Genomic DNA, 14411 nt, shown 5'->3' on the forward strand with positions numbered 1-14411 from the left:
CTCAGTACATTCTAATTCCTGAATGCTTGTTTAGCTGAGTAAACAATTCTAGGTTGACATTTCTTTAGTACTTTGGAAATATTTTTTCAGGAATTCAAAAATACCATTTTCATCTTCTATTTTCAATTGTCAAACTGTGACACCTCCTTTCAGTCTAATCATTTCTTTGTAGGTGTTTTGTCTCTGCTTGCTTTTAAAATATTTTTGTCTTTGATCTTCTAAAATTTCAGTATAATGTGTCTAGGTTTAGATTTCTTTTATTTATCCAGCTTGAGATTCATGAGCTTCCTGAATCTGAGAGTTTCTGTTTTTCATCAGTTCTGTATAATATCTATTATCCCTTAAAATACTTCCTCTTCCTTGTTCATTTCATTTTTTTTATGTTCTTGGAATTTTAATGTTACGTATATTAGACATTCTATCCCTACCATTCTATCTTCCACATCTATTACATTCTCATCCATACTTTCCATCTCTTTGTCTCTCTGATCCTCATTCTGGGTAATTTCTTTATACCTACCTTCCAATTTGCTTAATTTTTTTTCAAATTGTGTCTAAGTAATGTTTAACTCATCTACTGTGGGTTTTTTTTTAATGAACAATTTTGTATTTCTAGATCTTTTATTTATTTATTTTTCAATTCTATCAGATAATTTTTTGGTATTTTCTTAATCTTTGCTTGGTTTTCTACTCCCTCACTTATTTTTTTCTACTCTCCACTTATTTTTAAAAACATTTAAGAAATATTTACTTTATATTCTTTATCTGATGACTTCAAAACCAGAAGCCTATGAGATCAAAGTACACTCTCCCCTGTTTCTGTTCTTACTAAAGGTTTTTATGTGTATCTGTTTGTTACCTTATGGGCTTAAAAACCCAAACCTTAGGCTCCTGCTATATGTAAGTGCTCTCAGTAGAGATGAGCCTTCAGCACTGGCATCCTACTCTGGATTCTCCATTGTTTTTGGTCTCTGGGGATTTCCTTTTAGCTGAGCACAAGGTTACTTGCTGTATTTTATCCAGCATTTTTAACTGTTCTGTCATTATTGATATAAATAATAAAAGTGATTTCACCCCTAACTCAATCCAATCTTATTTCTATTAGTAGCTTCATTGATACATAATCTTTTAACCATTTTCCACATACACTGTCTATGTATATATATGTAAATATAGATAACAATACACAGACATGCATACATAAATGGGATGTAGAATATTATTTTGGATTTTTTAATCATGTGTTTGATAGCTTTTCATCTGAGTACTTAAAAAATGGTTGCATTATCATATCGCTTGCATTTTTATAACTTAACTAGTCCATATTGATAGAAATTCAAGTTTCCAATTTTTTTTTCTTTTTTCCTACATGAGCTATGCTTCAATAAACTTCCTTGAGCTGTGCCAAGCTCGTAGAAATTATTTGATGAATATATTTTACATGAATATATATGTATATATATATCTTGGTGCACATATGGAAATATTATAGACAGACTCCTAAAAGTGGATCTTCTGGGTCAAAGGGTAAGCACATTTAAAATTGCGGTAGATGACCATCAAATTGTCCCCCCTAAATTTGTGCAAATCTTTATTCCACCAGCAATGAACAAGAGTGAATGTTTTCTCAATCCTCTCTAACAGGATATAGTATCAGTCTTAAAATTTTATATAATCAGATCGAAGAGGACTGCTGTCTATTTTTATCTGCAATTAAAAATTTTTTTTTTTTTTTTTTTCCCGGTGAGGTGGAACATCTTTTCCTAAATTGTACCTCTAGTGAGGGCCCAGGTCATGTTAAGCTTCTGATCTGGGGACCATACTTAAGAGCTACTACTTTACTTCTTTCAATCTCTGGTTTCTAAAACAGGTTTGAAACTGGTTATTTGGTAAAGGTCTCATGTTAATAGTTACAAGGAAACATTAAAGGGATTACATTGTTACTGGTCTTGATCTTAGAAGCTAGATGGTAAAAGAAAGGCCACCCACACTTTGATTCTCCCAAGGGCAGGTCTGGCCCCCACCTCCTACATGGAATCCCGGCAGAGCTCTAGTTTTCCCTACTGTATCGGGGGGGGGCTGCAAGAATGGAAAAAAATTAAGCTCTGAAGTGACACCTCAATAAATCACGGCTACTTTAACTTCATTTCGTACCATATCGCTCGTCTGCCAATCACTTGGATCCGTACAGTCACAACAGGCCGGCTCATTAAGAGTCTGCGTGAGAATAGACTAGCAACGGCGCCTGCGCAGCTCAGAATTAGGCTCCAGGTAAAGTTTGCATGCAACTTCAGCGGCCAGGTGAATTCGGAAGCAGTGGGCAGAGTCAGAGCCCCGCGTGGGCGTATGCTTCCGGCCACGTGGCTACGCGCATGCCCAATGGGAAAGCTTGACGTCAGCCCCGCTTCCTCACCCTGGCAACGGGCGGGTGACTACTTCCGGTGCTGTGAGGGCTCGGGGCTGACGCGGGTGAGTGTCCCTCTTTCTCACGCTGTCCGCGCCGCTGCCGGCGCTGCGGCGCTGCCTCTGTCCAGGCCCATACGCTCGCTGGGACATCCTCTTCGGGGCCGGGAGGGGGCGGCGCGCAGGATGCCCACTGCCTGGGGCGGTGCTGAAGGAGCGGATCCGGGACGTCCCTCGACCCCTCGGTCGCGCGTGGCGCCCGTGCGGGTCCCCGAAGCCTTGGCTCCAGCTTGGCAGTCTCATTCCCTCTACGGGGAAGGGACTGTCTGTGTGCGGGCAGTCCTCGCTGTCCTTCACTCACTTCGCAGTCGCGGGCTGCGGGGTTCTACGAGTCGCAGGCTCGCAGAGCCCCGAGGGTGTGCGCCCTAGTCCTGCGTGGCCGGCTGGGGTCAAAGCAGCCCCGTGGTGTTATAGCTAGCGGCCTGGTTAGAGTCTCTCAGGACATTAGCATTTACTGCTCAGGAGGCGGAGGAGGAAAGGACCAAGAAGATGGAGAAGGAGCAGCTGGAGAGGAGGGTGGAAAACAGGAGCTGGAGGTGCCCTGGAAATAGAGGGCATCGTGTTTCCGGAAGGAGGGAGTAACTTGACTCGCCTCTGTAGGGGAGGGGAAATGAAAAGGTATTTTCGGGACCATGTGACTGAGATCCTTGAATACTAAGCTAAGGAATTTTTATGCACTCGGGAGTTTAGTAATTTCCTTTTTTGTTTGTTTTAAATAAAGCTCCCCACCCATTTGTAAAACGCAGTGCGTGCTTATTAATGAATATCTGGAAAATGCAGGAATAATTAAAAAGAGATCACCCGTAATTTCACCAACCCAGCATTTTGATCCCTTTCTTTCTAATTTTATAGCATTTTTAACCTATTTATGATCATAGTGTGTGTAAAATATGATTATAACCAAAAAGTATAATTTTTGTACATGGCATCCATTGCATAGATTGATCTTTTATTAAGATATAATTCACATACCATAAACCCACCCTTTTAAATTGTAAATTTCAGTAGTTTTTACTATATTCATAAAGTTGGGCACCTATCACCGCTAATTCCAGAACATTTTCGTCATCTCCAAAGGAAACTGTACTCATAGTCACTTCCCATTTGATCCCCCAGTCCTTGGCAACCACTAATTAGATACTCCCCTCCCCTTGTTCCCCCAGTCCCTAGCAGCCACTAATCTACTTCTGTGTCTGTAGATATTCCTATTCTGAACGTTTCTGGTAAATGGAATCATAGAATATGTGGCCTTTTGTGTCTGCCTTCTTTTACTTAGCATGTTTTTAAGGTTCATCCATGTTGTATTTTGTATCAGTACTTCATTCCTTTTTATGGCTGAATAATATTCCATTATAGGAATATGCCACATTTTGTTTATCCATCATCAGTTAATGGACATTTGAGTTGTTTAATCTTTTTTACTATTATGAATAATTCTGCTGTAAACATCCATGTACAGGTTTTTGTGTGGATATGTTTACATTTCTCAGATATATATCTAGGAGTGGAATTGCTGGGTCATATGGTAACTCTGTTTAGCTTTTTGAGGAACTGCCAGATGTTTTCGAGAGTGGCCTGCACCAGCAGGATATGAGAGTTCTGATTTCTCCATATCCTTGTTAAACTTATTATCTGTCTGTTGAGTTATAGCTGTGATGTTGGTACCTCAGGTGGTTTTGATTTCCATTTCCCTGTTGGATGGTAATGTTGAGCATCTTTTCCTATGCTTATCAGCCCTTTGTGTATCTTTGGAGAAATGTCAGTCCAATTCCTTTGCTCATTTTTATATTGAATTTTTAAAAACTTTGATATTGTATGAGTTCTTTATATAGTCTGGATACAAGTCCCTTATCACATGTACTGTTTGCAGTGTTTTTTCCATTTTCTCTCATTTTGTGGGGTTTCTTTATACTTTTTTGAATAGTGTTCTTTGAAGTACAAACATTTAAACTTTTGGTGAATTCTAATTTATATTTTCTTTGATTGGTTGTGCTTTTGGTATCATATCTAAAACAATTGCCAAATCCAAGATTATGAAGATTTACTACTATATCTTTTCCTAAGAGTTTTACAGTTTTAGCTCTTACATTTAGTTCTTGATCTATGTGGATCAAGGAATAGGTAGGTAGGAATAGGTAGGAATCCAGGTTCATTCCTTGTATGTGCCTATCTGTTTTTTTCCAGCACCATTTTTTGAAGACTATCCTTTCCCTATTTAATTTTTTTTTTTTAAGGGGGGCAGAGGAAAAGGGAGAGAGAATCTTAAACAGGCTCCACACGCAGTGAGGAGCCTGACGTGGAGCTTGATCTCACAATTCTGAGATGACCTGAGCCAAAATCAAGAGTTGGACGCCTAACCGACTGAGCCACCCTTGCGCCCCTATCCTTTCCCTGTTTAATGGTCTTGGCACCCTTGTTGAAAACCAGTTGACCATAAATAATATAGGTTATCATTTTTTTAACCATTTCTCTACGTTGGACATTTAGGTCACTTCCAGATTTTTGTTTTTCTAAATTATCCTGTGTTAAACACAGCATAACAGGCATAAGGCTTTTCTGTTTTTGAAGTTATTTTGGTAAAAGGTGTTCTCAGAAGTGAAATTACTGGGTCAAAGATGAAATGAGTGTGTTTTGGAGCTCACTGAATGAGGCATTAAACCTTCAATGTCAAGATGTTAAGAGCAACAGAATGCTTCTTTATTCATCAGTTGCTATAGCTTAAGGGCTGGATTTCTATAAAAGCCTTTTGCTGTAAGATGGATGGATTCCCTGACTTAACTATTCTTTGACTGCTTCTAAGAGACTAAGTAAATCTAGAGTGAAAAACTTCAACACCAGGGGCAAACAGGACATGTCATAATTTTCTAAATGGTGTAAAGAAAAAAAAAGTGTCATCACATGCAGTAGGAAAATAAGTCTTTGAGAGAACTGGGGTTGAAATTTAGACCTTAAATCAGTGCCTTGAAAGTCCCTGGAGCAAAAACGATGTTTTATTCTTAGTTTCTCTTCTGACCTTGTTAATCAGGTTAATTTGCATTCATCTTAGTCTCAGAGATGGCTAACTTAAATCTGTGTTTAGTAGATAGTACCTGGTTAAAAAAAAAAAAATGCAAAAGGCTATTAGGAGAAGATCACGTTTCCTTTTCATTTTGCCCCTCATTCTCCCAGTTCTCCTTAGGGGTATCCATGGTACTATTGTTATTTGTGTTTGTATGGACTAGTTCATACATAGATTATCTCTGGAAAGATAGTATATACAAAATTAAACATTTTAAGGATTTTGATACTTCCTGACAAATTCATTTTCAAAATGGTTACTTATATCAGTTTATGGTGGCAATACAGTGGTAGTTAGGAAGATTCCATTTTTGTTTATATTTCTTTGAATATTCTTTCCTTGATATTGGATATCCAGTTTATATTTCCTCTTGCGTGTATTGTCTGCTCATGTCTTTTGGCATGCTGTTCATTTTGATTGGAGTTGTCCTTTATGAGATTTATTTTGGCAGCCTTTTGTAGTTGGTTGTTTTACAATAGTCTGGATTTGGGGAGCAAAGTTAAAATGGTTTTTGTAACATGCTAAGCGGTATGTGAGCTGAATAAGGGTCGAGGCAGTAGGGAAAAGGAAGTTAAATGCTTGAGGGAGAAATTTATAAGATTTGGAAAGTGCGTGCAGTCCAAGATGACTTCCAGGTGAGTTAGAAAGGGATTAGTGCTATTAAAAATAAGGAGTGATGTGGAAAGAACTAGATTTCTGTGGAAAAATGAGATTGTTTTGGGTAGATAAACAAACTGAGGTTTCTAGAGGGGAGGGGTGTGGGGGATGGGTTAGCCTGGTGATGGGTATTAAAGAGGGCACATACTGAGTGGAGCACTGGGTGTTATACGCAAACAATAAATCATGGAACACTACATCAAAAACTAATGATGTATGGTGATTAACATAACATAATAAAAAAAAAAAGAGAAAGAAAAAGAATGAAGAGGATCCAGGTTGAGCTAAGCTATCCTGGAGACTTGTGGCTAGAGCTCAAGAGACAGAAGATAGAGAGTTACAAATAATCTGATTTACTGAGAGAGGATTGTTTTAAAAGGTTGGCAGTGGATGAAATTGCTGAAGGAGACATTTGAAAATAGGCCTGTGGACAGGGAGTCATGTAAGAGGACAAAGTTGAGAAGGATCAGGGGGGTCATAAAGAGCTGGGATGGTAGATTGGCATACTTGCCAAGAAGATGGGGCATCTAGATAACAGACGTTGCAAGCAGCAGAGTAAGAAAAGGTCATTAGGTTTGGTAACTTGGAAAAGATACACTTATGGGAAAAGATACAGTTTATGGGAAGCAGGAAATTTGTTTTTTTCCGAACAGCTTTATTAATTTATTAATTTATCCACTTAAAGTGTACTTTAAGTGGTATTTAGTATATTCAGAATTGTGCAACCATCACACAACCAATTTTAGAACATTTTTATTGCCGCCAAAAGAAAGCCTGCCCCCATTAGCAGTCACTCTCCAATTCCCCTTTAGCTTCCCAGCCCAAGGCAACAATTAATCTACATTCTGTCTCTTTAGATTTGCCTACTCTGGATATTTCACATAAATGGAAACATACAGTATGTGGCCTTTTATGTCTGACTTCTTTCACTGTTTTCAGGGTTCATTCATGCCATAGTATGTATCAGTACTTAATTATTATTATTTTTTTTTATGGCTAGTTAATGTTCCGTTGTATGAATATACCACATTTTGTTTAACCATTATCGGTTCATGGACATTTGAGTTGTTAGCACTTTTTGACTATTATGAATAATTCTGCCATAAACATCCATGTACAATTTTTTTGTGTGGACATGTGTTTAGTCCTCTTGGGTGTATATACCTACGAGTGAAATCACTGGGTCATGTGCTAACTCTGTGTTTAATTTTTGATGCAGCTATTGCAGAGGATGGACAAGTTGCCAGTGTTTTAGAAACAATAAAATGAATTTTAATATCATCACTAGTAGTAAATTGCAAAATGTCCATTTTCAAGTATATTATTCAGAAATAAAGGCATTATAAAAAATGAGCTATACAATTGTTTTCTGTTGTGTAAAAACTATAACATGCTTATACATTTCCTTTCATTGGAAACCTTGTGTGTTGAATGTTACCTCAAAGCTTAGCTGAAATGTTAGACATTTTTCTTGCAGATCAGTATGTTGATGTAAGTATGCTTCATCAATTTCAAATAATGATTTGTAATAATGAAGTGAATACAAATTTGATAAAAAATAATCCTAGGGATATTTGATGTTAATCTACAGTAATGATTTATTTTTTACTCCTTAGTCTGAACTGTAGAGATCAAATACTATGATTTTTTTTTTTTTAATTTTAATTACCTGTAGTTCGTGCGGCCTCAGAAATTCAAGATCCAGAAAAACAAAAGCAAAAACAGAAAAACAAAACAAAAACTTTTTGGACCAGTATTGTTGGTTGGCTATGTTTTTGTCCATTCCTGCCCTAGGTGGGATGAGTGTTGAGAACCTTCAGCATATGGTATTTTCCCTCTTACTGAAGTTTTTAAGTGAGATCTCATAGGCTTGCTCTATTTTGGAACTTGGATTTAGCTAGTTACTTCATGTTTCCATAAATAAATAAATGAATAAAAAAAGTTTTTTTGGAAAGTAATATGTTCAGATTTTTCAATATTGAAAAGTATAAACAATGAACCATAACATTTCCATTCCACTTTTGTCCATCAGTCATTCAAATCTTCTTTGGGTGACCACTATTATTTTTGGGCGTATTCTTCCAGATTTGTACTTTGCATATATACTTAGCTGTATTATTTTTTTCTCCCCTCCCTCAAAATATGGCATTGCATGTATTTCTGTACTGTGCCTTTTTTACTTATATATCTGTAAGATTAGTCAATCTATATATGTATATCAAGAATATTCTCATTTTTTCCAGTGGCTGCTTTTATTTTAACCACTTACATCAAGACATATTGTTGGTTCATATCTTTACTATTACAAATAATCCTTCAGTGTGCATTTGTAATTTTGATTGATTTTGCCAGATTGCCCTTGTTGAGTTTTGTCATCTTATGCTGCTGTTAACAGTGTATGAGAACTCCTGTTTCTCAATAGCCTCAAAACGTGGTGTCATTTTGATGTTGGTCAACCCAAGTTAAAAAATGGCATTTGGGTGTAGTTTTATTTTGTATCTTTCTTTTGAGTGAGGTTTAGCATCTTTTGATCTATTTAAACTGTTATACAATTTTTCTGTTAACTGGGATTTGCCCATTTGCCCTTTGTTGTCTTATTTTTAGTCATTTGTTGGAACTCTTTATTTATTAGGTAGGTCAGACCTTTAATGGGTTTAAACAAAAACTAATGTTGGAGTAGAAATTGCTTCATTTCTAATTGAAATCAAAACATTCCACTAACCACTGGGAGTTGAGGCCAGAGTTGTACATTGCATAGCCTGTCTATATAAATTTCTTTCCCAGTCCTGCAGAACTTTGGGGGCCAACATTTTTGGAGGAGTTTATGGAGATGACATGATATTCTAAATAAATATATTTCAGATAGTCTCTGAGGGATGGTAGATTGCTCAAGAAATAGCATATTAATTTATCTTGCACATTTTATTTTTTTCAGATAAGCCTGGAAGCAGTGTTTTTAAATCTCTCATATACATGAACATGCCTATTACATCAGCCTTATTCATTGTAAAATATAGATGTTTCAGTTTCTTATTTATGAAAAAATGTATCTGATAACAATGAGTCAGTAGCTTGAAGTTTAATAACCCATAATGCTTGGATATTTTTTCATTTTAACTGAAACTCTTAATTTTCCAAGGCCTGAGTTTTCATTCAACCTATGTTTGTGGGACTAGTGGGCCCAAGCTAATTTCATGGCCTGGTCAGATGTGATGGCATGTATAGGCTGGCAGATGGACTGCTAATCATTTCATTTCCCCTTCGTCAATGACACATGAATACATAGTATTCAAAGTCAAATAACCAAAGAGAAATAACCAAATAGCCAAAAGTCAAATAAAAGTAATTGAGGCAGATCCTTGTGAAGTCATTAGAAGAAGATCCATTCTTAGAAAGACAGCTGCCACCACAAAACAAAAACAAAAGCAGGTATTTCAGTTCACTTTTATTTAATCAACATCAGCACTCTTTTGTAATCAAAAGTTTCTTCCTGCATTTGTGAATATATGTTAACATTTTAATACAAGAGCATATATATATTTTGATTTAAAATTATTTGTCCTTTAAATGAAGTGTTATATAATAAAAATTCAATGGACTCTTTTTAACCAAGAATTAAAAGCAGTTAAAATGCCATATTGCAGTGCTTCTCAGACCATCTCTGGTGTAAAGGACGAACTTTAAAAAATTTTCAATCCATTGTTGACTATTTTACAAAATGCAAAAGAACCAAAACTAAACCCCAAAAAACAAGCTCCAAACAAAACTGAAATATGAAAGATAAAAATAATGGAATATTATGCAGCCATCAAAAATTTGAAATCTTGTTATTTGCAATGATGTGGATGGAACTAGAGGGTATTATTGCTAAGTGAAATAGTCAGAGAAAGACAATTATCATATGATCTCACTCATAAGTGGAATTTAAGAAACAAGGCAGAAGATCATAGGGGAAGAGAAGAAAAAAATGAAACAAGACGAAACCAGAGAGGGAGACAAACCATCAGAGACTCTTAATCTTAGGAAACAAACTGAGGGTTGCTGGAGGAGAGGGAGGGTCGGGGGATGGGGTTGAGAGGTGATGGATACTGGGGAGGGTATATGTTGTAATGAGCACTGGGTATTATATAAGACTGATGAATCACAGACCAGTACCCCTGGAACAAATAATACATTATATGTTAATTAATTGAATTTAAATAAAAAAAGAAGAAAGATAAAAATAAAAGCTCAATTTTATTACATTTAATAGGTAGAGTTGCTTCAAAAATATAATTAAAAAAGGAAATAGAAAAAATTATAAGAAGTATACACATTGTTGAAAATGTGTATAGAAAGCAATTAATATATTAATAAAATAAGTCTCTTGCAGACTGGTAACAAGCCCTGGTCTGCAGACCACACTTTGAGTAACACCACTTTTTTGGATTAGGCAGCTAAGTCACTTTTTATGTGACTATTTATGTTTTATATTGGCAAAGAAAGACTTGCGTCCCTCCCTACTTCTCAGTTTAGAATAAGGTCTAGATTTTACCTACCAGTGTGAATCTAGGTGTCTTACTGTGATAATCATTTTATGGTATGTGTGTGTCAGTCGTTTTGAATACCTTAAACTTACATAATGTTATATGTTCATTATATCACAGTAAAGCTGGGAGAAAAAAGTAAGCTGCAATCTTGGCTTTACATCAAGGCTTGGTGATATTATCAGCATCACCTGTGATTCTAGAATGTCCCAGAGATTATTAGCATTTGGATTAAAGGGAGTAGAAAGCAATATTGAAGTTATATTGAGGTTTTCTTCAGTGTAAATACAATGAAAGATAGAATATCTTTGGACTCAGTATGAAGTCTTTTTACAATAGTTCTTTTGTTTATATGATTTTAAGCAAGTACTGTCTGTGGACAGAGATTTCAATTCTAACCTTTTCGTATTCTTTGTATTACTCAGTTAAATAACTTTAAAATTAGGTTTTTGGAAAGTTATCTTTGCACAAATTTGTATAAGTTATGTGTGTGTTAGTGAAAGAAATGTATACCATCTTTGCCTGTTTTTCTTTAGGGCAATTCCTCTCCTGCAGTTACTTTTGGATGGAAGTATGCACTTTTCCCAATAGAAGATGGTAATCTCGGAGAATGACCATGGAGAAGGGGATGAGTTCTGGAGAAGGGCTGCCTTCCAGATCATCTCAGGTTTCGGCTGTTAAAATAACAGTCAAAGAGTTGGAAACAAAGCAGTCCCATAAGGAGAAGCGAGGGGGCTTTGTGTTGGTACATGCAGGTAAGCTCTCAGTGGGCGAGTTGGAAGATGAAAATAATTCTGATTTTTTTTTTCTTGCCTTGAAGTACACTGAGAATTGAATTTCACATCTGGGGGAGGCAAACTGCCAGAGAGGAGTTGGAACCAAAGAGATTGACTTCAATATAGGTCTCTCCTACTTCCTGCTTGGAAGATCTTATAATGACAGCTCTTCCTATGTCTTCTTCACTTCTCTACTCCCATTATTTACTTTTACCCCATATAATAGATGCAGTTAGGTAGTGTTAAAATCAGACAAAGTAATTTCTTAAACTCTGGTTTGTGTTTTTAAAAACGATGCTGCTGAAAAATTTTATTGACCCCATGTTTGACTATGGCTATTTAATTAATTAGTTTATTTATTTATTTTTAAAAGATTTTATTTATTTATTTTCAGAGAGAGAGTTCCGAGTGGGGGGAAGAGCAGAAGAGGAGGGAGAGGGAGGGAGAGAATCTCAACCATACTCCATGCTGAGCACAGAGCCCAATGTAGAGCTCCATCCCACGACCCTGAGGTCATGATCACAGCTAAAATCAAGAGTTGGGTGCTTAACTGACTGAGCCACCCAGGCGCCCCAACTATGGCCATTTTAGCATATAATTACACAGCCATAGAACTAATTTGCCTTCTTAATGTTACAAGTGAGGAAGAGAGATTAAGTAGCTTTAGCCCCATGGCTAGTTTGTGCTACAGCCAGGTTGAGACACCCGTAAGTGGGCCCTTAGTCCCAGTGTAGTGCTTTTGACAATACAGAGGACCTGGAGAACAGACGCAGTGAAGTTCAACCCCTGGGTCCCTGATCATTGAAGAGTTTGTGTTTCAGAGTAGTGCAGCTCTGCTCAGGTCTGCCCAGCAGGCTTTTTTTTTCTTTTTTAAGTCATTTTTATTTGCTTGTATTTATCTAAAATTCATGACTTCTGTGAAGGGAGAAGGAATGGCTGGATCTCCTTTTAACTTTCCTCAGATAGGCAAGCAGGGTGGAATCAAGATTAACTTTCATATGGGGTAAGGAGTAGAATTGTTTCTTCTTGTCAAACTGGTGTTGTGCCTGATCATTAACCTTTGGCTATATCTGGACCAGATAACTTGGGAAGTCTTACAGAATCTAATCCAGGAGAATCGGAAAACCCAGGTTCAATTTGCTTTTCTTTCAAAAGATTTTGCAAAGAAATGAGGTAAATTTTAGAAATAACCCAGTTAGATTTAGACTTGGAACCAGAACGCCTGCCTTCTACTACACCATGTTGGTGCATCTTTCATGGTACCCAGTGAGTTATTTCATTCAGAATGAGTGTGTGACAAATGTACAAGAAAGGTTCCAAATTTGTAACATGCAACAACATAGAGCTTTTGATTAGTTGGAAAGCATTGCTTTCTATGACTATCATGATGGGATCCCTCTTCTTTCAGACACTCAGTAGATGGGAATGGCTCTTAGATGAAGTTGCTCCTGGGGGCCAGCAGTAATAGGACAAAATCTGGGTCATGGCAGGAAATTATGTGGGTTAAGGCGACCCTCTCCTAAGTTATTAGAAGGTCAGATAGACTGATTATGCAGAAATATATATCTTGCACATTTAAGGGACAAAATTTCAGTTCCTTATCCATTGTAGAGATTTTAAAACTTTTTTTTTTTTTAACTAGAGGAGACTTGCCCAAATGTTAGTCATTTGAATCTTAGATTCTTGATTTTTCCTTGATCTGTATACTACTTATACTATTTACCTAATATTAAAAAGCTGAACACTTTTTACCTTAAAACTTGAAAGATGAAACTTACCTTAAATGAAATGTCAGTATCACTTGCATGAGGAGAAAATAACTTTAAACACAGTGCAACCAAAACAGTGTAATTAAATCTTAGCTGAATCCTGTTGTATGTCAATGGCTTAGATTCTGAGGCTACCTTTCCTTTGTTAGATAAATTACCAAGTGTTAACCAGATATGAAAGATGTACTGTGGCCATGCTGAGACTTTTCCCTTATTCAAAACAGAAGGATTTATATGTTAAATCCTATTAAAACTGTCATCCATACACTAAAGTTATATATTTCGCAGTAGTGTCCCATGATTTGGGAAATACTGCTGAAAGATTGGGGCCCCCAGATCTAAGATGACAGACGTGTTAGAGAACCATGAAGAGAGGCCTGTTAAATATTGGTTCAGGCTCTATGAAGTTTCAGAGTTCTCCTGAGAAATAGGATTAGAATTGGGGTGATTATGGATTCCTATTGGTTTGGCATCTTTTCTGCTCTCCTGGGTCCCTGATTGATAGATTCATGAGCCATTTCTTTCTCTGGTCTGAGGAAAGTTGGGGTAAGTTTGTGTCAGAGTCTGTAGACCCACTTGAGGAGCCCTGAGGCTTAGAAATGCAGTTCTTAACCTTCCTTCTGTTAGACCCCTATGGGAACTTGGTGGCTGGATGAGGGGGTGATTCAGAGCTCAGTTTAAAGAACTTTGTTTAGAAGCCTAATCAATAAGAGACTTTAAGGACCCTTGTCTTGGTTTCTTTCTTATTTAGATTATTCTCAAATCCCTAACTAAGCAAGTATTAATCACTCTTAGGGAAACAAATTTCAGAGCGATTCTCTTGAGGAAGTTGCTGGGTGTTTAAGAGATGGGTACCGCTGGGATTTCTAATAGGCAGACTACAATATGCTGTCACTGAGGTTTCAGAGACACCATGAGTTATATTATGACAGTGACAGGATGTAAAAAGTGTGCATGGGAGCGGTGGTATTTGGTGGTTGTGGAGAGGTGGGATGTAATACTCCTCAACCTCAAATGTTATTTAGAAACTACATAGTTTTCCGAAGTTACTCTTAAGAATTCAGGATTCTGAATAGTAATTTGCCAAATGGCAGGGGCTTTCTAAAGGTCAACAGAAAGGAACATGAAGGGACTCTGTCCCTGACACCTCCTGGTTTATCGA

At 36.9% G+C, this 14411-nt stretch overlaps 1 protein-coding gene across 9 annotated transcripts in view; it reads left to right on the forward strand.

The window, feature by feature from the left end:
- The first annotated feature begins 2403 nt into the window (after positions 1–2403).
- Positions 2404–14411, forward strand: part of TASP1 (taspase 1) — a 295816-nt gene continuing 283808 nt past the window's right edge. For 7 of the 9 annotated variants that reach the window (XR_013441943.1, XR_013441945.1, XR_013441944.1 and 4 more), the window contains exons 1-2: positions 2404–2469; positions 11241–11459. Coding sequence is in view for 6 of the 9 variants with exons in the window: in XM_078056923.1 (XP_077913049.1) it covers positions 11315–11459 (145 nt within the window). In the remaining 3 variants the exon portion in view is untranslated. Of the gene's footprint in view, positions 2470–2498; positions 3082–8900; positions 9608–11240; positions 11460–14411 lie in introns of those variants that run through there. The other 2 variants (XM_078056924.1, XM_078056925.1) reach the window with 2 other exon arrangements.

This window comes from Halichoerus grypus, chromosome 10 (genome assembly GCF_964656455.1).
Source record: "Halichoerus grypus chromosome 10, mHalGry1.hap1.1, whole genome shotgun sequence".
Classification (NCBI taxonomy): Eukaryota; Metazoa; Chordata; class Mammalia; order Carnivora; family Phocidae; genus Halichoerus; species Halichoerus grypus.